General features: G+C 37.7%; 1 protein-coding gene across 3 annotated transcripts in view; it reads right to left on the bottom strand.

Annotated features, from left to right (window-relative positions):
• The window catches only part of pals1 (protein associated with LIN7 1, MAGUK p55 family member), a 77225-nt gene that overhangs the window by 37458 nt on the left and 15959 nt on the right, over positions 1-23808 (bottom strand). For all 3 annotated transcript variants that reach the window (XM_062968033.1, XM_062968032.1, XM_003224862.4), the window contains one exon: positions 2776-3294. In XM_062968033.1, the coding sequence (XP_062824103.1) occupies positions 2776-3178 (403 nt within the window). In that variant the 5' untranslated portion in view covers positions 3179-3294. The remainder of the gene's footprint in view (positions 1-2775; positions 3295-23808) is intronic.

The raw sequence follows: 23808 nt of genomic DNA, 5'->3' as shown, positions 1-23808 counted from the left end.
AAATTCATGGGGTTGTCATAAAGTCTACACATGACTGGATGGCACAGATACACAACACTGACACCCTTGGTGTCTTGCTTGATATAGTTAAGCTTCTGACAGGAGCAATATGTGCCTCTATTAAGAAAGAAACGGACACCCACTTGTCAATTTGTTTCAGCTCCACATGCCTGAGGACTAAACTAAAATTAAATATTTATTTACATATAACCAAAGCAAACAGCATGGGTTGTGGGGATAGAGCGACTAGTGATTATAGGTCAGCACCCAGCAGGTAACCTTTTCATCCTGTGCAAAATTCCTGACAGTGGTTCCAGAAATCCCTCACTGGTGCCGAACATCTGAGTCCAAGTCACAAGAATTCTAGAATTCTTGTGGTATTCCTAATGCATTAGCTAGATAGTGGGGCAGTCTATGAACTTGGTGAAAAGCAGTCTAAGAATTGTTCCAGCAAGAACTTTAGAGTAGCTCTATCCTGTGGCAACCATTCGGTTTCAAGGAGGACCACCAGATGCAACAGCAGTACCCCAACTCAATCCCAAACTGCAAACCCTGCTCAGTTGGTTTCTTCAAAACCCTGTGCAACAAAAAACGATTTCTTCTCCTCTGCCAATAAGGTACCATCTGGCAGAGTTTTTCTTGTTAGTGAAAGGAATCTCCTCAAAGATTAAGCCATGCTATACCTGCTGTGATGGCTTTCATATATATTAATCCTCCCTGCATGACATTTTAACTCACAAGAACAGAACATTCATGAGTGAAAACTGAAAGGATTAATATCTAGTGGTATTTTTTTACTTGGAACTTTAGAAAATGTGATTCTTCTTTGAACAAATTAAACAGAAATAATACAGAATGATGGAAATAATACTGAAAGATTTACTGAATTTGGGCACAAGTCTGGTTGCTGGTCTGTGAAAATCAAGTGAATACTGGGTGCACATTCAAGTAATTCATTTCCTCACTTGCCACCAGGGCTACATTTTATTTAATTTACGTAAGTCACATTTATAAAAAATAAAATGCCATCAAAACCTTTCCTGGGACAATTAAAATGACAAGTTGAAACATTATCAAATTATAACAAGAAATGATTTATTCCAGATACTTACTTTCTTGTTACTAGTCTATGCTGGGTACAACTATTGTACCTTCACAGATATACTGACTATTTCTAAAAATATTCAGCATTCAGGCTCCCTACTTATTCAGCAGCCTTGCCTAAAACTAGTATTTAATTAAACCATGTTTTAAAGAAGGGTGAATTACAGTTGAATGAGATGTGTAAACCATTGGTTGGAAACAAGAAAACATAAGTGGGCCCTGCAACACAGTGTTTCAGTGTTAAGTACTCGTCTTCAAGGTTGTATGCACTGTAGTATATGGGATGGGACCTAGGAACATTGTTTCAGTGATTCTACTGCTACATGAATGCCAAATTTCAGAAGGCATTCTGGGGACTTAATGTCCATAACATCCATCCTGTCACCAACAGCGTTTAAATTTTACATGAAACCACTGAGTGAGATAATTCAGAGTTTTGGAATGTTATGTCATCAGTATGTTAAGGATATGCAAGTAATTCTAACCTAATTCTAATTTAACTAGCTGCTGAAGAAAATATAAAATATGGTGCTTGCATAAGTAAGCACTCAGATGAGAAACAATAAACTGAAGCTCAGTTGTGGTACAGTTTGATAGGTAGCCCACTAGCCCAGGGAGACAGCAGTCAATTTGTTTTGGTTGCCTTAAAGGATGCTTCAGTTGTTGTTGGACAATTATTCTCAGCATTCCTTCTAGTGATTATACTGACTAGGGCTGAAGAGTGAACCTGCACTAAAGGTTCACATTTACAGTTTAGCAATACTGAAAAACATAACAGCAGTATTGTGTTTGAATACCGCCCAATAGCTACAGTTAGTTCTAAGTATAGTTATTAGATAGCTAACTGTGGCTGATTACTGGGAATGTTTCACCAATATTTAAAACAGTTTGTGTTGTTCATGGCCCAGTTCTGGGCACAATTCAAAATGTTTACTTTTAAAACTCTATGAGATACAGGTACCTAAAAGATTACCAGTGCACTAAGATGACCTTCAAAGATTTTCTTCCTGCTGCCACCATGAACTATCATGAGCTGGATGTCTGCTAGAAAGAAGCACTTCTTTTTAATGTGGTTTCCTAACTTTGAAACATTCTCTCCAAAAAGTCTCAACTGGTTCCCCTCTGGTTCCCTTCTTACTTCCACATGTTTTATAACTTTTCTGTGATACCATTTTGATGCTGCTGTAATATCTGTTATTTTAAAATGACTGGACTTAACGTCAGGGGAAACCTTTACCTTTTACCTACCTTCTCTAATTTTTTAATTTACTGTTTTAATGTAACTGGATGTACTAGTTGATCTAGAAATATTTACAGTATTCATAAGTTAGGACTTTGTACATGAACAATTTGCATACACAAATATTTGTATGCAGCATGATGACCAGATGTTACTATGGGAAAAAAACTCCTAAATTAGAGGCAGCCATAAAGATATGTGTTAAAATAGTTATATTTAAGTATTATGCTCTTGATTCTCTTAGTGAAAATGGAAAGCAAGCAGTCTTTATGACAATAATAATTCACACTGTTCTGAACCATCAGTGACTATTAATTCTGTTTTCAGATCAATAACAAGAATGGGCATAATGCTAATATTGAAAAGACTATTTTGGAATCCTAAATTAATATATTTATATCTAGGTTTCAGTTCACTAAAAATATACATACCTAGGACTTTCACAGCACAATGTGGGCTCTCCAAAATAACAGTTTCACCAGTGTCAAACATAGGGTTATCTATGCCAGTTTTGGGAGGAATTTGAGCTAACTTCTTCAGACGCATAGAAGAATTAAGGTCTAGTTCCTGTTTCTTTCCTTCTTCTTCCCTTCTTCGTCTCAGGTCCTCTTGCTGTTGTCGAATTCGCTCAAGTTGAGCACTCCGCCGCAGTGGCATCATCCTGGTGCCCAGGTCACTAGGGCAGTCAACAGCCATTTCTCTATGCTTTTGAGGTTCCTCCAGTGGTGAAAGATCCACATTTTTTGTTTCATTATCGGAATCTTCTGTTACATGTCCATTCATATGAGAGGTTGTCATTGTTGTGTGCAATAAGCTGTACCACTTCTCAGACATAAATTTTATTATAAAGCCTGTCTTCTTGAGGGCACCATTTAAAATCCATAATAATGTAAGAAAGTCTTCTTATTTACAACTAGATTAAGATGAAGACACATATCCATCAGGAGAATCTAAAAAGATACATAAAAAATAAGAGTTAGTGTAGAAAAAACAAATTCCTGTGCATACCATTAGCACTCTATTTCTGTCAATGGATTTAGCAGGAATACACAGGGACACAGGTATTGTATTGGTGTGGTAGGCATCTACTTGCAATCTAGTGGGACAAATTAAAACAAAAATTAAACACTGTTTCATATGTCAATACAAATAATTACATAGTAGAGATCAGGAACCAGCAGATCTTAACCAGTGTTCCATACAAATGTAGAAATGCCCAGGGCTGCATATGCAATGGATTAGCGTGTATGTACGCGCTCATGCACACACACACAATGCACACATAATTGGATTAGCCTTACAGAAGATGATTTAATAACTAGTAATTATTTCTGAGGATTTATTTCACTGGGCAGTTAGTTGCTTTTACTTCACTGACCAGATTTTCATATCACTTAAAAGTGCCTTGATAGAAATCTTGTTTTTCTCTGAGTTTCATAAACTATCATAGCTCTAGAACTACTTCTCTTCTGCACTGATAAACCTTTAATTTCCACTTATTGCATGCTCCTGATCACCGTCTCCTAAAATCTCAAGATATTCACAAGACCAAAACAGCTCAGTTTTTAAAGCATTAAATCGAACAGTTTTGAAAACTATGGCTTTCCACTGAATTTAAAACCAAAACAATTCGTTCCCATATAATCCATATTAAGTGAGTTCACATTTTGAAAATATTAAAGTATTCTAGAACATCAATTAGCAGGCTTCAGTTTACAGTGCAGGGTATGTCGCTTTTTAATCTACTTTATTGCCTAATGTGCTTGGCTATTCAATTATTTCATTAACACACCAGGACTCTGAAAGGTGATTGACTGTGATGACTACTTCATTCTTTTAGATTTAACAAAACAACTTTCTGTTTACAGTAGTTAATTACCTATAACTCCCATCTACTTAAAACTTTATAAAAGGATCCAAAGGAGTGTTTTGTTTAAGACATTTCGGTCTTCCCTTTAGGATATTTTGTTTATTGTAAATAGTGGTTAATTTTATGACATGGCATAAAATTCTCATTTAACATTAAACTCACTGTGCTTTCTATTTTAAAATTTAACAACATTCTCATTTAGCTTTCTATTATTATTTAACAACATAAAACTCACCATAATAGCTAGTCAGATGTTGGATGTGAATGTATACTCCAGATATAGGAATTGTGGGGGCTGCATCATTTGAGTTACATGCAGCTGACCTGTGGGCTTTTTATGCGACTTTTTAGTCCCCAAACTGTTGAGGTTTTTTGAAAATTCTTGGCCAAAAATTTCTGTGGAAATCAAAAGTTTGCATTTCAATACTGCTCCCCACCCCCCAAAACTAACATTAAATCACCCTGTAATTCAATCATAGGAAATTTCCAGTTCTTGGAATGTCAGTTTAGGTTACTTATAACAGCAGTGCTGTTAGCCTACATGGGAGCAGAAGGGGCCACAAATGCCCTTCCAACTGCCTGTTTATGCCTGCCCTGGTAAAGAGTATGACCCTTATTTCTTTGGAAATCTGTCACTCAGGACCATGTGTAAGCATGTGTCAATTCATCTTTTGAAATTGTGGTATCCCTATTAATTTCACAAGGTTTTCTTAGGCAAGAAATCCTCAGATGTGGTTCTGCTAGTTCTTTCCTGTGAAATATAGCCAACAGCACCTGGTATTCATTGACAGTCTCCCACCGAAGTACAACCCAAAGCAAACCTTGCTTAGTTCCAAGATTAATTTGGGTACTTGCCTTAAGGGTACTTAGGCCAGCTCTTTAGAGATACACTGACACTCATTTTCCTATCATGGCAGAAATGCCTTCTACAAACTTGTTTGCTCTTATAAATACCACAACAGTATGCTGAAAATTTATGCAAAACAAAAAAGTGTTTTCTCTTGTGCTGACTCTTCACAGTACCCAAAAATAAATAAATAAAAGGGAATGCAAGCTCTAGTAGCAATAGTTGAAATTAAACCTACAGCATGATGTGGCCAGGATTTTATCAGCAAGCATCACTTGACAACACTAGGCTCACAGCCTCTTGTGTCACAGAGTAAAATCTCTGATGAAATATGGGCATGCTTATGTCAGCAGGCCTGGTCTTGTAATTTAAAAGCGTGTTCAGTCAAGCTATTTATACCAGTACACAACTACAGTAGAGTTTCGCTTATCCAAGACTTGCTTATCCAAGGTTCTGCCAGCCCATTTAGCTTGGATAAGTGACTCTGCTGTATCATTTTTGTTGTTCTTGTGTACTTTCAAGTTGTTTCCGACTTATGGGGACTATAAGGGGAACATATGGGATTTTCTTGGAAAGATTTCTATGGAGGGGATTTGCATTTGCCTTCTTCTGAATAAATTATATCACAACTACAATATCCCAATCCAAAGGTAATTTCAACAGATTGCATTTAAAAAAAGTATTTCAAGATAGCCTTCTCTGAATTATCCTGTTCAAAGTGACAACCATAGAAAAAAATGCCAATTTCAGTGGCCGGAGGTTATAGATAACTTTAATATGGTGCTTGTTGTAAGTTTTAAAATTGTTTTATTTGATATCTTGAGTTTTTATATCGGGATATGATGTTTTAATTGAGTATGTATTGCTGTCTAATGTATTTGTATGAATGTTGTACGCTGCTTTGAATCCCACCCACGGGAGAAAAGCAGGATAGAAATGAATTAATAATAATAATAATAATTCCTAATTAAAATAAATGAAATGTTTTTTATCAATGTAATCCTGCGGGTATTTTAAACTTTAGTTAACAAAAGCATTTCAAGATTTTACATCAACAAGAAAGATATAAACTTGCCATTTACAGATGGAAAAACTGCTTATTAGAGAAGAATTCAGAATTTTTTCTCAAATAAAACCCCTCTGTGATAGGGGTCACCCTAGGGTCATCATAGCCTGGAAACTACTTGAAGCTCACAATAACAAGAAAAAGTTTAAAATATAATATGTAAATTAAAACGGGATGTCTTAGTTATATGTAATAGTCAAGATTAGATCATAATTAACTATGGCACATCTTTGAAAAGCATGTAAGATCCCAAACAGAATGCAAGCAAGCATTACTGGAATATGCTACATTTATCAAAAACAGTCAGCCTCCTGCACCCAGTTTCGGTATCCAATGATTCAACCACCCACAACTTGAAAATATAAAATAAATCCAAAAAACCAAACAAACCACAATTTTGCCTTTTTATATAAGGCCACTTTTACTATATAATGGGACTTGAACATCTAGTTTGGTACCAAAGCATAGCAGATACCAATGGCCCACTGTATCAGTGTCTAGTGGCATACTGTGATGTTGTGCAATTCATAGAATCATAGAGTTAGAAGAGACCTCACGGGCCATCCAGTCCAACCCCCTGCAAGAAGCAGGAAAATCTCATTCAAAGTTTGAGATTCAATTGGTCTTCGCATTCTGATTTTAAATTCTACAGAGGTTTAAAGAGAATTTCTTTCTTTCTTTCCAAATCACAAGATGCCAGTTTTTTAAAAAAACAACAACCAAGAATCACAATGGACAACCCTTGGTTTTTAAATATACCTTTTGAAGCAAGAAAGCAAGAAGTCTTTCTTAAAATAAATAACTTCAATTAGTATTGTGCACTGTAGAATCTGTAAGAGAATCTAGTCACTAAATTTCTATTTCTTATAATTTCCTGCTTACAATGCATTGGCTATGCAACAAGCATTACTGTTTTCTGACAACACAGTGACACATTATTTTGGCTCATATTCAATAACAAACCAGCAGTTTTGGATCATGTTGATGATTAAGAATAATAATAACTTTAACCATTCCCCATCTTACCTAAGCATTCAGGAAAGCTTACAAACTAAAACAAGCAAAACATCATTTAAAACATCTGATAGATATAAAATATCATTAAACTATTAACAATATTAAAACATATTGTTAAAAAAGACAAAAACCCCAATTACAACAGCAATTAAAATAGGGGTAGGCAAGTATAGCATGTAGGCTACAAAGAGCCTCCCAAGACCATTTTTATGATCCTCAAAGGTATGTTTTGCCTGAAAATACACTTTAATGGGCAGGAGAATTCTCTGCACATTTTCTTCCCTGGTCATTTTAAAAACAAGAGAGGTTTTTCTTTTTTTAAAAAAATCTGGGAAGTGAACAGAGACTTTCTGTTGTTAAAAAGACCATACATGTACCTAAAATGTTTCAAGGGGCCTAAAGATACATGAAAATGCTCAGTAGGCTGTTTCGGAGCAACCTAGGGCACAGATCGATTTAAAACAACTACAACAACTCCAATTGATCGAAATAAAAGGGTATGGGACAAGGAGAGACATAAAATACTACTACTACTACTACTACTACTACTAATAATAACAATAATAATAATAATAAAAGAATATACTTAAACAGATAATAGAATTATATGCATAGTATGTTTCATGTGGTGAAAGTTCAAAACTAGATGAGAAATATTTTATTTTATGTTTATTGTTATTTTAGATAAGCTATTATGCAAAATGTTAATATGCTCAATGGTTTTATGTATAAGCTGTACTAAGACATCAACAATTTTTCATCTTGTTTAAACAGTATGGACTTTCCTGATTTTGCTATTTTTAAAAATGAATAATTGTATATTCTGTTTTAATAAAAAAGATTAAGAAAAAAAAACTCCAGTTGACCGATTAATTTTGCAGGGAGTGCAGGCCTCCAAGTCTCTGGTATGGTGACAATGCAGACCCCTAACCTCCCACAGCTACTTGCACCAGATATAAAACAAGACAGCACCTTCCAAAAAGTCATTTCTTTTTTTTAAAAAAAACAACTTGAATTCTACAGTCTGTTTGGAATAAAAAAGTATCTGCTTGTAATATCCCTAGGGAGCGAGTTCCAAAGCCCTGGGGCAGAAGCTGCTCTCTCATTTCACCAATGAATATACCTGTGAAGGTGTTAGGACAGGAAAAGGCCCTCTCTTGCAAGATCCTAGACCCAGAAAAGCTCATATAGAGAGATAGATAGCCTAAACCAAAACTGGCATTTTAAATTGTACCTAGAAACAGACTATAAAAGCAAGCATTATACTGATATGCTGATCCTCCTTATGCACTTTACTTAAATGTTTTTGATGTGTAGTGAGCAATGTAAACTAAATAACTATGATTTGTATTGGCCTTGAAAATGTATTTACAATACAGAGCAAATACACTCCAAGCCGGGCTGTGGCGCAGCTGTTGAGCAGCTGCCTTAAATCACTCTGACCATGAGGTCATGAGTTCGAGGCCAGCCCGTGGCGGGGTGAGCACCCGTCAATTAAAAATAAAAAATAGCCCCTGCTCGTTGCTGACCTAGCAACCCGAAAGATAGTTGCATCTATCAAGTAGGAGATAAGGTACCACTTATAAGTGGGGAGGCAAGATTAACTAATTTACGACCTGGAATGAGGAAGTGCCGTCAGTGTGGATGATGAAGCAGCTGCTCCCCCCTGTGGCCAGAATCGAACATCCCCTCAGAAGAAGGTTAATTTGCCTCTGCGTGTGTGTCTCAGTCTCTGTTTGATGTGTTTATGGGCATTGAATGTTTGCCCTATGTGTGTTATAATGTGATCCGCCCTGAGTCCCCTTCGGGGTGAGAAGGGCGGAATATAAATACTGTAAATAAATAAATAAATAAAGTATGCAGAGGAAAGAGGAAAAGAATAATGTGAACTCAGAGAGCCATTTTCTGTATATTGGTTTGGTGCTATGTCAACCAACTCTCAGCTATCCAACCTCTGCGGGCAAGATAATTGAGATAACTATCTTACACATTTTTACACATACGGCTTCAAATAAAGCCTAAAGTGCCACTGTTAATTTGCAAACAGATGACTATAGTCAGAAAAGTCTGACAACAGAATAAATCCAATGTTGTCAATGAAACTACGAAGCAGTCTGGTGTTGTGGTTTGAGCACTGGACTACAACTCTATAGAGATCACGATTTGATTCTCCGCTCAGCTATGAAAACCCAATCAGTCATCTTGGGTGACTTACTCTCAGCCCCAGAAAAACCCATATAGGTTGCCATAAGTTGGAAATGACTTTACGGCACACCACCACCAGAGTTTTTATTGCCATGAAAGTTTTGAGGTAAATCTACAGTACAGAATTAATGCATCCTGACACCATTTTAACTGTCATGGTTCAATGTTATGGAATCCTGGGAGTTGCAGTTTGGTGTGGTAGCAGCACTCTCTTGTAAAGATGGCTACAGAGCCTGTAAAACTACAACTCCTAGGATTCCATAGCAATGAACCAAGACAATTAAAGTGATGTCATACTGCATTATTTCTACAGTGTACATGTACCCTGGGTCTTAGATAAAGAAAAATCAGAACTGTAAAATTCCTATGTCAGACAATTTCATTTTAGGTTTTCAACACTATTTTGATCCAACCAATTATGTTTTCAGCTTCTGACATAGACGTGCAATCAATGGACTGAGGGAGAAAAAGGTAAGCCTGTTCTCACTGGCGTTTCCTTCTTCTTGCTGCAGTCCTGTGCTGCCTACAAAGCTGATCCGGGGGCTGGGGATTTCTCCAGAACAAAGCTGGTAACCATAGAGGGAAGGAAGATAGTGACAAAAAACATTGGGAAGCCTCTATGGATCCAAATTCCCTCAGCAAATAGATGGAGCCCTTAATTCTAATCAGGCATGTCAGGTTCTAGCCCATTGGTCTGGAAACTAAACTCTTAATGATAAATACTGAAATATTCCAGTTTTTAAAAATTGTATCACAGAAAATTAGAAGTTTTTGAGTTTCACAGAAGTTTTCTACACTTAAAAAATGCAGTGCATTATTCCTTCTGGATCTCTTAAATAAATCTGCATAGCAGAATTACACACTGTAAAATCTCAGTGAAGGTAGATTTTTTTCATCTTTAAGGCAATAATTTCATTGTAACTGCATATGCAAAGCTAGCATGCAAGGGACCACAATTTGTTGTTAAAACAAAAAGGATATTCATATCCAACAAATTCAGGAATAAAATATTTTCTAATATATTAGAGTGAAATGGCTTAAAAAAACAAACTAGCTTGAAGGCCATAATAAAAGGAAAGTTTAAAATGTATTGCCAGTTGCTGCAGCAGAACAACATCAACACAGCAGTCAGCGTTCATAACCCTATTAGGAAATCTACCAGTATCTCAAACCAAATTCAAGTTCAAAGTCAAAATCATCATTTTGTACAAATCATTTAAAATACCTAAGTCTGCAAAAGCAACCATATGAAGAGAAAACTTTAGTATAGAGTATATGGAGGCATTTAGTTCCAGAAATTTCATTATTTCCTACCCATATGAAATAACGGTGCCAGGAGTCTATTGATACTAAAATAATGGAATGTAGTTTCACTCCCTTAACTTCCTCTCTTATGTCTCCTCACCTTTGGGAAGCAGCTGGAACTTCTCATTTATATCAGATTAGCATTCCATTGCCCCTCTCTGGAGTTGAATATTTGTTTCCATAGCAACAGTTTTGCCTGCAAGCATGCAATTTATGCATGAAAAATACACACCCTTACATCTGAAATCACACTCAGACTTCACTCCTTCTAATTTTTTCTCTTTTATAATCTCAGGTAACTGATTAGATGTTTAAACCTGTTAAATAGAAATGATTGCTCATATGCAGAGCTGTACAATATGTTTCTACTAGCTATATCAGGCTCAGCTGGCAGATGGCTAAACCTTTCTAGTAAGTAGTAGTAATGATGCCAAAATCTCTAAAGAACAGCACGTAAACTATGTGCTCTATTTACGTCAGTCATTCAGGACCACCTAAAAATGGAACGACTAAGGTGAAAATGAAGTGGACATATACATTCCACTGCAAATGGAAAACATCAGGTTCAAGTATAACAGTACTGCATATACATTAATAATATTTTTCGTTACAGAATACTTAAGAAGTTTGATTTTTACAGTCCCTACACCCTAAACAAATATTCCCAAAACTCTATTTTCTATTGATCCTATCCAACTGGTGAGACAAAAAAGGTATACATGACTAAAGAAATTCTATTCCCACTCTTCTCACAATATCATTAATTATCCAGCTTTGAGAAAACCAGGCAGGAGTTACAATAGAGGCAGAATAACTATTTCAATCTGATCTTCAGAAAATGTAATTCAGTTGAAGGTTTTATTTATAAACAGTCACATCCACTGTCACTTGGATCCAAGAACTGTACACCTACATTCAACACTCTCCTTGTTACAGGTCCCAACAACAACAACTACTACTACTACTACTACTACTTTATTCTTATAACCCGCCACCATCTCCCCAAACGGATTCGGGGCGGCTTACATGAGGACCAAGCTCAGCATAAACAAGGAATTCAAAATTACATAATTAAAAACCTATAACAAATAAACAATATAATTAAAACAATTAAAACTGGAAAGTAAAACATCATAAAAATACATCAATCAACATCACATCCAATAACTGGAAAAAGTGGGCATGTTCAGATATGAGAGGGAAGGGCAAGGCTTGTGCAAAACGCCTCTGAAAAGGCAACTCAGGGATCTGCTAGACTTGGCTGGGTGGGGGGTGAGGAGTTGAGGTAGAGGAGAGAACTGACAACCCATTCTTAATTCAGGAGTCAATGAGGCTTTTCATCTAAAGAGGGGTCTTTTTTTTTTCAAGAGAGGTTTAAACTAAATTATTACATCTGCTTAAGAGATGTCCTTAAAATATTCTATCATTTTAAACAGAATCTTGACTGCAATTACTACACTCTTGCCATCAGATAGTCCCATATTCCTTTTTAGAAAGGGTACAAGCATCTCGATTATATAATGTTAAAATGGAAATCCTGTATTTGCATTATAATTACCATATATACTTGTTTATAAGTAGAACAAATGACAAAAATCTGACCCCCCCCCCCCCCCCCCAAAAAAAACCCAAAACCCTGGGCTGACTTATATAAGTCACATGTTAATGCTGGAACAGGAATTCAGAGTTAAGGTAGTGATAAGAGGCAGAGATGAGAAACTCCACACTATTATTCTTCCCTTGTCAAAACCAGAGAAAGAAACGCAGTACTCGCTTCATCTCACTTTTTTCCCCAGTCTGAGCAGTGTTCAAACAGCAAAATGGGAGAGCTGAGAAAATGGGCACTTGAGGTGGAGGAATGATGGTGGCCATTTTTAATGAGGGATTACTGCAATAAGCCTTTTTACAGAGATACTGCAGTGGTCATTTTTAATAGAGAAAGACAGGCCTTCAAAGGAAAACCCAATTAAAATGGCTACTGCAGCTTTTCTGCAGACTTATTGCAGTGAGACCTTATTAAAAATGGCTGTTGCCATTCTACTCAACCATAAGCGCCCAAAATAGTGGGCAGCAGTCCGCATGTTGCTGCTCAATGCTACTTGGGTGAGGAAGGAGGGATGATCCCCCCTCTTTCTCTGGTTTGAGCAATAAAGGATAATGGGGTGGGATCGTCTCACCCCTGCCTCTTGTCACTAACTTCATGCTAGGTTCCTAATAGAAGCAAGTTGCTTTCCTTGGACTATTCTCACCCCTGGTTTATTCAGACCACATTCTCATTCATTTTTCTCATTTATATTCCTTTTTTTTCTTTGTATAGATCAGCAACATAATTTATACCTCCATACACATTGTAGCTACTCAAATAACAAATTGTCTCATTCGCTTTAGTTCTCTCTGTGCATTTTTAAAAAGAAAGGACAAGATTTGTTTGTCACATGCCTTTAATTTTACCCTCAAGTTATCCATGACATGAGCTAAGCCAGTTTTCATAATTTTGGCCCCAAAACAAGTCCTTGACTTATACATAAAATATCTTCTACATGAGTATAAACAATAATGTTAGCAATTCCTTTTATTTTGAAAAATAAATCTCAACATCAATTTTCATTCAACAAACAAATCCTGAGGGTGTTCCATGTAGGGGAAATCTTGATTGGGTAGGTTGAAGAGCAGTGAATAGTCTCAGTGCTGCAGGTATGAATGTTGGTATTATTTAACTTGATTAAGCTTGCCGTTCCGAAGCCTGGGTGTTTCCTGGCTGAGGGAATCCTTTGTTGGGAGGTGTCAGGTGGGCTTGATGTTTTCCTGTGTGGAGCTGTGCCCGGCCACATGTTGCTGTGGGTGATGGGAATCATTTGTTGACCAGGTGGAATAGCAGTGAATAGCCTTGCAGCCTTAAAGTTTGGGTGTTTTCTCCTTACGCGAATCCTTGTTTGGTGAGCTGGAATATAATGGAATAGGTTTGCTGCTTGGAAGGCTGGGTACTTGCGTTGTAGGGAAATGGTTTTTTAGCCAGTTTGAATGGCATTGAATAGCCTCGCTGTTTCAAAGACCGACTGCTTTGTACATAGGGGTATCTTTTCTTGGGCAGGTTGAATGAGACGGAGTAGCCTCATGGGTTGAAACCCTGAGAGTTTACTATGTAGGGTAAATCTTGCTTGGTGAGGTTGAACAGCACTGAATAGCCTTGGTTGCTTCCTGCCTGGGGGAATCCTTTGTTGGGAGGTGTTAGCTGTCCCTGGTTGTTTCCTTTCTGGAATTCCCATTTTCAGAGTGTTCCTCTTTATTTAATGTCCTGATTTTAGAGATTATATTGTTCTGTATTATTACACCACAGTAATTTTAGATATTATATTTGTTGCCTGAGACCACGGCCAGGCGGCCCCTCTTTCCAATCCCTGGAAGAGAGAGAGAGGCCCAGGTAGGTGAGGCTAGGAAGGTAGTGCCTTCCTCTGAAGAGTGAAAAAGGGGAGGCAGGGGGGAGGGGGGTGGAAGGAGCCCTCGGCCGGCCTCAGGGGCCTCCAGAGCCCCTTCCGTCCTCTGCCAAAGAAAGGGAGGGGCCCCGAGTCTCCCTCCTTGCTGCCTCCAGGCCTTTGCCACCTGAGCCTGCCTGGTCGAGGCCCCGCTCGCTTTGCTGAGGTGAGAAGCACAAGGGAGCAGTCCCCCCCCCCCCACACACACACACAGAAGGAGGCAGAAGGAAGGATGAATAGGGCGAGAAGAAACGGCCCCTGTTTACCCAGGCAAGATGTTGGATAATAAGGAGAGATTAAGGAAAAATCTATTAAACATCAAATTAGGTTATGATTTTACAAATTAAGCACCAAAACATCATGTTATACAACAAATTTGACAGAAAAAGTAGTTCAATACGCAGTAATGTTATGTTGTAATTACTGTCTTTACGAATTTAGCACCAAAATATCATGATATATTGAAAACATTGACTACAAAAATGGCTTGGATATCCAGAGGCTTGGATAAGCGAGGCTTAGATAAGTGAGACTCTACTATATATATATAGATCTAGATAGATATCAAAACATAGTTCATATATTTGAAGACATAGGCTTATATAAGCTAAAATCTAAATGTGTGTGCAAGTGCAAGTGTAAAATTTTGATATAATAAGGGGTCAGATTAGCAATTTTACACAGTTGCTATCCTAACTGATATGTCATTCACAGGACACATGAAGCTACTTTATACTGCCAGAAAGTTGGTCTAGCTAGTTCAGAATTGTCTATTATAACTTGCATGTGGCTTCATTCATGCTAGTTTTTAAAATAAAACCCCCTCTCAATTCTTTCCCAGCCCTACCATCTATTATTGTTTCAGTGGAAATAAGAACTGAATGTGCAAGTTGTTGCAAACAAAATGTGTTCTCTGTCTACTGGATAATCATCCTTTACTGTACATAAAAATCATGTAGAAAATTGTATTTATAAGAAATATAGCTATGAGCTGCAACCTTCTGTAACTATATGTTTAGCTTCATAAATTATCCATTCATGTCTTATGAAAATGTGCCTGGTAACGTTATTTATTGATTGTAGTTCAAAGATTGCCTGGTAACAGGTAGCATATCATGAAAAAACGATAAAGCCATCAACCAAAGCACTACTGCATCTATTAAAACCAGCAACAATACATAAGAATACAAAATCTATAAGAACTAAAACCAATACCCCAAAGTGTGTGCATATATGGGTTCAAGTCACCTCTTGGCTTATGGCGATCCTCATGGGCAATGAATACTTAGTGAGGTGGTTTTGCAAGTTCCTTCCTTTGAAATATAGTCTACATTCATTGGTATTCTCTCATCCAGCATTAAGCAGAACTGACTCTGGTTAACTTCCAAGATTAGACAGGATCTGGTGACTTTGAGGCATCTCAAAAACTAAAATGCAAGTGAATTTTTATGATGAGTGGATTTCGCAAGACAAGGTACCACCCTCTAGAAACGGTTCCCTCTCTTGTAGCTAGCCTGACTTATTTTCTTCAGCAGAGAGGTACAGTAGAAGACTTTAGATGATGACCACAGTATATGAATAAAGGAAATGCTATTTCAAGTACTCTGGTCAGGGCTACAAATGATCATTCCAAATTGGAACTAGAAGTGAAATTGGCATTCTGTGCAACAGAGGATGTCTTGGTCTTTTAATTTCATTTGACAACTCATTCACCTTTTTATCTTGCTATATTTTATTTCTACTTACCAACTAAAAACTCATGATCACTTTTGAGGCTGCCCAATTTTAACCTGCCACAGACATGGACACACATTTATTTCCCTCAATTCTGTTTGACTGAGGAACACTGAGACAAATTAGAGGATAGTCTTTTAAAAGAGAAATAAAATCAGATTTATAAAGATGGAGAAATTTTAAAGTTGTCACTATTGGGAGGAATATCTGCTATCAAAATGAATATACCACCAAAAATGCTATTTCTTTTTCAGAACATTCCAATTATAATAAATGACGCACCTTTTAAACAATGGAAAAAAGACTTAACTAAATACATATGGTAAGGCAAGAGGCTAGAATTAAAACCAAAATTCTGCAGGATGAAAAGCAAAGGGAAGGATTGGGGTTACCAGACCTGAAATTGTACTTTGAAGCATGCATACTAGTTTGGATAAAATTAAAAGGTCACGATCTACATTTTGGATGACAAGCCTATATATGGTATCAAAAAGCAAACGAACTCACAACCATTTTATAAGATGAGCCATACTAAGGATTTGGGAGAAGTACAAAATTAAACTATGTCCAAAAACCCTGTTACCAATTTCAATGGAAGAAGCTTTTTACAAGTTAGATAATAAGAAAGGAGAACACTGGATTACATACAGAGATTTAATAATACATGAAGATGAAAAATATAGATTTAAAACTCAATAGGAACTGAAGAATGCAGGACTTCACCTACAGTGGTACAAATATAGGCAACTAAAAGAAAGATTTACACTAGGCAGTAAAAATATGGGATTTGAAAGAGGAAATCAGAATTTGAAAAGGAACTGTGTACTAATGAAGCACAACCTTACTGGAAAAATATTACTGCCCGTTACACAGAACAGAGCCAAGTCTAATGTGGTATAATGTGGAGCTGGCCATGTTGAAGCAAATGTGTAGGAGACTAGAGCAACACTGGCACCGAACTCGCACCAAATCTGAACGAAAACAGAGCGTGTTGGAAGTCCTACTCTGCAGCAATGAAAGCGGCTGAGAATTCTTTTACAGTGGCCAACAATCCATCTGCAAGAAAACACCCAGCAGAACTGTTTTAGGTGGTCAGGGGACTCCTCCAATTCTCGGGTGGAGCCCTCTGGCCACTTGACGGCTTGCTGTGAAGAATTTGCAAGGTTTTTTGCTGATGAAGTTGCTCAGATCCGTTCAGACTTAGACGTCAGTATTGATAGTCTCTACGGATGTAACTCAGGAACTTGCTTGTTGTGTTTTAATGGATTCATTTCAATTGGTACAATCCAAGGATGTGGACAAGATCCTTGGGGAAGCAAGATCCACTATGTGAGCTCTAAACCCTTGCCCTTCTTGGCTAATCAAACAAGCCAGAGGGGGTTTAGTAGGACTGGGTGTAGAGGGTAGCAAATGCCTCCCTCAGCCAAGGTAAATTCCCACCCAGCCTGAAAATGTATGAACTTTACTTAAGAAACCATTATTGGACCCTACTGAATTGGGTAATTACCACCCAGTCTCTAACCTCCCCTTTATGGGAAAAGTTCTGGAGCACATAGTGGCCTCGCAACTTCAGGAATTCCTGGATGAATCAGATTATCTAGATCCATTCCAGTATGGTTTTCGGCCTGACTATGGGACTGAGACGGCTTTGGCCTCCTTGGTAGATGATCTATGCAGAGAGCTAGACAGGGGGAGTGTGTCCCTGTTGGTTCTCCTGGACCTCTCATCAGCCTTCGATACCATTCTGTGTCGCCTGGCTAGGATGGGACAGACCCAGAAAGTGATATAGGGGGATACCTGCTCAACTTCATGCCATTGTCCTGTGGGGTCCTGTACTGTCCCCCATGTTATTTAACATCTACTGGGAGATGAAGCTGCTGGGAGAGATCATTCAGAGTTTTGGAGTTCAGTGCCAGCTGTAAGCAGATGACACCCAACTCTACTACTTATTTCCACCAAAAGCTAAGGAAGCAGCCCATACCCTGAACCAGTGCCTGTCAGCTGTGGTGGACTGGATGAGGACAAACAAATTGAAATTGAATCCAGACAAGACAGAGGTCCTTCCTGGTCAGTCATAAGGCAGATAAGGGTATAGGATGGAAACCTGTGTTAGACGGGGTTACATTCCCCCTGAAAATACAGGTCCGCAGCTTGGGGGTCCTCCTGGACTCATCTCCTGGAGGCCCAGATGACAAGGAGACAAGGAGTGACAAGGAGAGCTTTTACACAATAAAAATTGTGCACCAGCTGTGACTGTACCTTGAGAAGACGGACTTGGCTATGGTGGGCCACATCTTTGTTACGACCTAGACTACTGTAATGGGCTCCACGTGGGGCTGCCCCTAAAAAATGCCCAGAAACTTCAATGAGTTCAAAGAGCTTCAGCTAGGCCATTCACAGGGGCTGGACCCAGGAGGCATACCACCCCCTTGCTCCAGCACCTGCAGTGGATACCAATATGTTTCTGAGCCCAATTCAAGGTGCTGGTTTTGACCTTTAAAGCCCCAAACCAGTGGTTCTCAATCTGGGGTCCCCGGATATCTTTGACCTACAACTGCCAGAAACCCCAGTCAGTTTACCAGCTGCTAGGATTTCTGGGAGCTGAAAGCCAAAAACATCTGGGGACTCCAGGATGAGAACCACTGCCGTAAATTGTTCAGGTCCCACTTACCTATTTGACTGCATCTCCTCATATCAACCTGCCTGATCACTAAGATCATCTGGAGAAGCCCAACATCTCAAATGCAGTTGGCGGCGATGAGAGAGAGGGCCTTCTCGGTGGCTGCCCCAACCCTTTGGGACACCCTCCCCAAGGAGATTAAAACAGCCCCTTCCTTATCATCCTTTAAAAAACAGCTGAAAACCTTCCTGTTTAAGCAAGCTTTCAGGGATGAAATATAGTCTGAATGGATGGGAAGGCCAACTTTTATCGAGCTAAGTGAAGTGCAATATGATCCAACAAGACTCTATAATAATGTATTTGGTTTTAAATGCTTATTTATGTTTTTTTTATAGATGGTTTATGTGTTATATATGCTGATTTTTTTGGACGTGAACTGCTTTTCATATGTTGTAAGCCACTTTGGATCCCTTTACAGGAGAAAAGCGGGATACAAATAAAGATTATTATTATTAGTATTATTATTAGGAAATGGAATCAGAACTGATAAAGGATGGTATGATTAAATGGGCACAAAATGTCAGGCACAGCATAGAATTAGATAAATGGGAAAAATGTGGACCACTGGCTTAAAGAAAATATGATGCTAAGATCTTACAGATTTTTTTTTATAAAATGACGAACAGGTGGTACCTGACCTCAGCAAAACTAGCTAAAATGTGTAAGGGAAGAAACAACAAATGCTGTAAATGTAAAGAAAAGGAAGCAACTTTCTTTCACATGTGGTGGTCCTGTAAAAAAGCAAGAGATTCTGGGGCAAGATACAAAAAACGCTGCAAGAAATTTTTCATTCAAAAATATAAATGGAGCCTGAATGATTTTTATTGGGAATGTCAAATAACCAAACAAAATCACTAAACTACATGATCATAGCAACAAGAACAGTATACACATAGTTCTGGAAGAAAGCAGACCTCCCAACAATGGAAGAATGGATAGTTAAAGTCTTTAAAATAGCAGAAATTGATAAATTAACAATGATGAACAAAGAAAAAACACAAAAAAACTTTATCAAGGGCTGGGAACAATTTCTAAACTATGTAAAAAAAAGAAAGGAAACGTTTTTACAGAAGGTTTCATAATTTAATCTGTGTAGGGAATTTATAAATAATAACTATCGGGTAAGAAGGAAGAACCGAAAAGCAATGTAATAGGAAGGAAGAACTGAATTATATAGGAATGCCTCCAACCCAAGGGATGGGAAGTCACTAAATTGAGAGGGGTTGGAGGAGGGGAGAGCATAACTGAACACAAATAGATATTAGGAAGTATTGTATTGGTTCATGCATATATATATATAGATTTGTTCCACTGTTTTTTTTATGAATATGTAAATCGAAAATAAAACATATTAATCATAAAAAGAGAATAGGCAGTGTAAATTTGATGCTAAAAGGCTAGCTGCCAAAATAGAAAAATGGTCTCAAACTGTTACCTGCCGCATTACTTCTGTTATAGATTGAAAAAATAATGGTATAATATAATCATATCATCTGTTCTCCGTGAGCAATCTAGCTGCCTTGCTTTGGACTAACTGAAGTTTCTGGACTATTTTCAAAGTCAACACATTATGATAATTCAAAGTAAAAAATGACTAAAACATTAATAACTGCTGCAAAGGTATTTCTATCCAAAAAGAGGTTGTAATTGGCATATCAACATAAGCTAATAAAAGGTGGTCTGAAACACAAAGGCCACAGTGATAAATCTAACAACTCTCCTAAACTGTGAAGCTAATCTTTTAGGCCCTAACATTTAAGAAAAGTGTATTCTACACCACAACATACCAAACACCACTTATTTGAACAGACAAATCACTCATAACAAGCATCTCTACCCTGTCTGAATTGATTCTTTGTGGAAAGGCCTTCATTCTGTCCCTACCTCTACTGAAGTACTGATTCAGAGCATTAACTCTCTCAGTTATACTAAATTAAAAAAAGGAATAGAGCTAGGTGTCATCTACATACTTGATAAATGAAATGGAAGTTGCAGGTTAGCAATTTTTTTGTTTTATTTATACCTTCAAGTATGGGAGTGATTTATCACTAGAGAATGCAACCTACTGGAATGCAAGAAATATTTTAGCAGGTTAAAGAGCTGACAAAGGGCTAATGCATTCAATAATAAGTTCTAAATACTTGGTGTGCAACAGGTTCTCCTCCTCTGGTAGACAATAAAATGAAATACAAATAATCAGATATGTTTACTATTTGGATGCCCGTGGCTAGAAATTTTACTTATAAAGCCAGCAAGCTTCAGTATTGCAGTACCCAGAGTAATTTGAAATGATTGTCCATTCACTCAAGACTGCACTTCTTGAGGAAAAATGGCCTATAAAAGAACAATGGGTTCAAGTACATGGGGTAATATATTCAGTTAGAATTAGTATTCCCACTTGTTATATATTATTTTCAAACTGAAAATAATTACAAATTGCAACAATTACAAATTCTATCTTTATCCTTTTCCCTGTATTTTTAAGAGAAATCTGCTTGAAGAGAAATCTAAAAAATCAGAGTTTCACAACTGAAGGTTATGGTGAGTTAGAAATACTAAGAGTCCCTCCTGCACACATACATATATATTTGTCATAGCAAGAAATTATTTGGGGAGAATGTGGGGCTATTCACAGTCGATATTACTTTATGCAGGTTTCTAGGAAGTAGGTAACCAATATTTAATTCAGAGGTTGGGTGTGTGTGGCCCCTTAGGTATTGAAATACCACCTCAACAGTTAGCATAGCCAATGATGAGATGTGGAGGTTGCACCCCATTTAACTGGAAGTCCATATGTTCTCCATTCATGAATGAATATGGGTGGTCACCTCAACAAATGTTAACCATTACATCCGTCCCTATTCCATTGATAGAAGCTTCCTAATTAATTCCATTTTGTAGTGTAATTTATCAAAGGTTTTAAAGGATTTTCATCTTCCAATATGAACCACAATTAAAGACCTGAAACACATTTACAATAAATACGTAGTACAGTAAACTTGATTTATTATACTATTGTAAAAATCAATCAATTTCCTTGAGTTTTCAAAGAAAACACATTCTCAAAAAATGTTTGGATCATACTAAAACCTCATGGTTAAGCTAAAGAACCAGAGCAATTTATTCAAATTTCAGGAAAATAGATTCCACCTAAATACTAGGGAGAAGTTCCTGGTCATATAAGTTGTTTGGCAATGGAATATCTGGCCTCTCAAGATGGTGCAGTTTCCTTCTCTGGAGGTTTTTATTTAAGCAGAAACTGGATGGCCATTTACTGGAGGTGCTTTGATTGTGTTGGACTGGATAATCCAGCCCACAGAATCATAGCATTGGAAGATAGCCCTCTTCCAACTCTATGATTCTATGAATTTACATTGTCTTAGTTTAACAAGTTATGACAAACAGAACTAGTCACTTCTATTTGAAATACTGAACAAGCACCAAGTTAAATGGTACTCCTGGTCAATCGAAAGGCTGAACAGGGTATAGGGTTACAGCCTGTGCTGGATGGGGTTACACTCTTCCTGAAGACACAGTTTCGCAGCTTGGGAATTCTCCTGGATTTATCACTGAACCTGGAACCCCAGGTCTCAGTGGTGGCTAGGGAAGCATTTGCCCAATTAAAACTTGTGTGCCCAGTTGCACACATACCTTGGGAAGCCAGACTTGGCCACGGTAGTCCATGCTCGTTACATCTTGAACAGACTACTGCAATGCGCTCTATGTGAGATTGCCTTTGAAGACTTTTCAGAGGTTTCAAGTGGTCCAATGGGTGGCAGCCAGATTCCTCACCAGAGCGCTGTACAGGGAGCATATAACCCCCCATTACGTCAGCTCCACTGGCTGCCAGTCTGTTACCAAGTACAATTCAAAGTGCTGGCTTTAGCCTATAAAGTCCTAAATGGTCCCAGTCCAGTGTACTTGTCCGAACATATCTTCCTCTATGAACCATCTCGGAGATTAAGATCTTCTGGGGAGTCCCTGCTCTCAGTCCCACCTCTTCCGCAGGAGTGGTTGGTGGAGATGAAAGACAGGGCCTTCTCAGTGGTGGCCCCTAGGCTATAGAATTCCCTCCCCAGTGAAATCAGTTCAGCTGTCTCCTGACCTTCAAAAAGAAATTCAAAACGTGGATGTGGGACCAAGCTTTCGAATAACAACTTTCAGTGCAATAAGTGTTTACGTGCAATTATGTGATGTCAGTGCAGTAAGTGATTATGACTACTGGAACGGCTTTGGACTATGAACTTGGATTGCATGGTTTTAATGTTAATTATGTTTTTAACTTTATGGTTTTGATGTATTCACTTATTTATTGGTGTATGTTTGTGTGGCGTCTAATGATTGCCTATTTGTAAGCCGCTCTGAGTCCGCTTCGGGGTGAGAAGGGCGGGGTATAACTACTGTAAATAAATAAATACATACATAAATAAGTGTACATTGAAATCAAAATATCATACAAACTAAACTTGGTTGTTGTTCTTGTGTGCCTTCAAGTCATTTCTGACTAATGGTGATACTAAGGCTGACCTATCAAGGAGTTTTCTCAACAGGATTTGTTCAAGTAGGAGTGGCTGTTAGTCATCAAATTATTTTCATTTTGTTTAGCTTAGTATTAGTAGAATTTCCAGAGAGCAATGACAATCTATTTTACAAGCCTCAAAGCCAAATATTTATCTCATGTGTCACATTTTTGAGTGCACTAGATGATAGATATATTTATGATGACATTATGGGGAGATGTATTTGGTAACCATATGGAATATGGGATATGGATATATATGAGAAATATTAATAATTTTGGTGTTTTTGAGCAATTTCTTTCATTTGAATATGGAAATTCCCCTACCAAAATAATATAGATATGGCATTAATGTAAATTACAGAATTGGAAGACATCACTAGGACACCATCCAGCCCAACCCCCTGCCATGCAGGAATACACTGAAGTAATGACTAACCACCTCTTTTCTGCCCTTGAAAAACTGATCCCCATTTATCTTTTCCTATTCTTCTCTTCTCCTGTACTTCTTAACTTGTAAGCTGATAAGCCCAATTACAAGGCCTGTTTCATTTTTTTAATGATGTGATCCATTTTTGGAGAGAAGCACAAGAAAAGAACAGTAAACAGACAAATGCGGTACAATTAAGATATGAAGGCAATGTATTTTTTCTGTTACTTCCTTATGAGTGGTAGTATGAGAAGACCCAGCTTCAAAACATTACTGTCTGATGGACAATTACAGCAGTCATCTAGGAATATGGATATC

The sequence above is a fragment of the Anolis carolinensis genome, chromosome 1 (assembly GCF_035594765.1).
Source record: "Anolis carolinensis isolate JA03-04 chromosome 1, rAnoCar3.1.pri, whole genome shotgun sequence".
Classification (NCBI taxonomy): domain Eukaryota; kingdom Metazoa; phylum Chordata; class Lepidosauria; order Squamata; family Dactyloidae; genus Anolis; species Anolis carolinensis.
The sequence above is the reverse complement of the archived record's forward strand: the minus strand, read 5'-3'. Positions and strand labels throughout refer to the sequence as shown.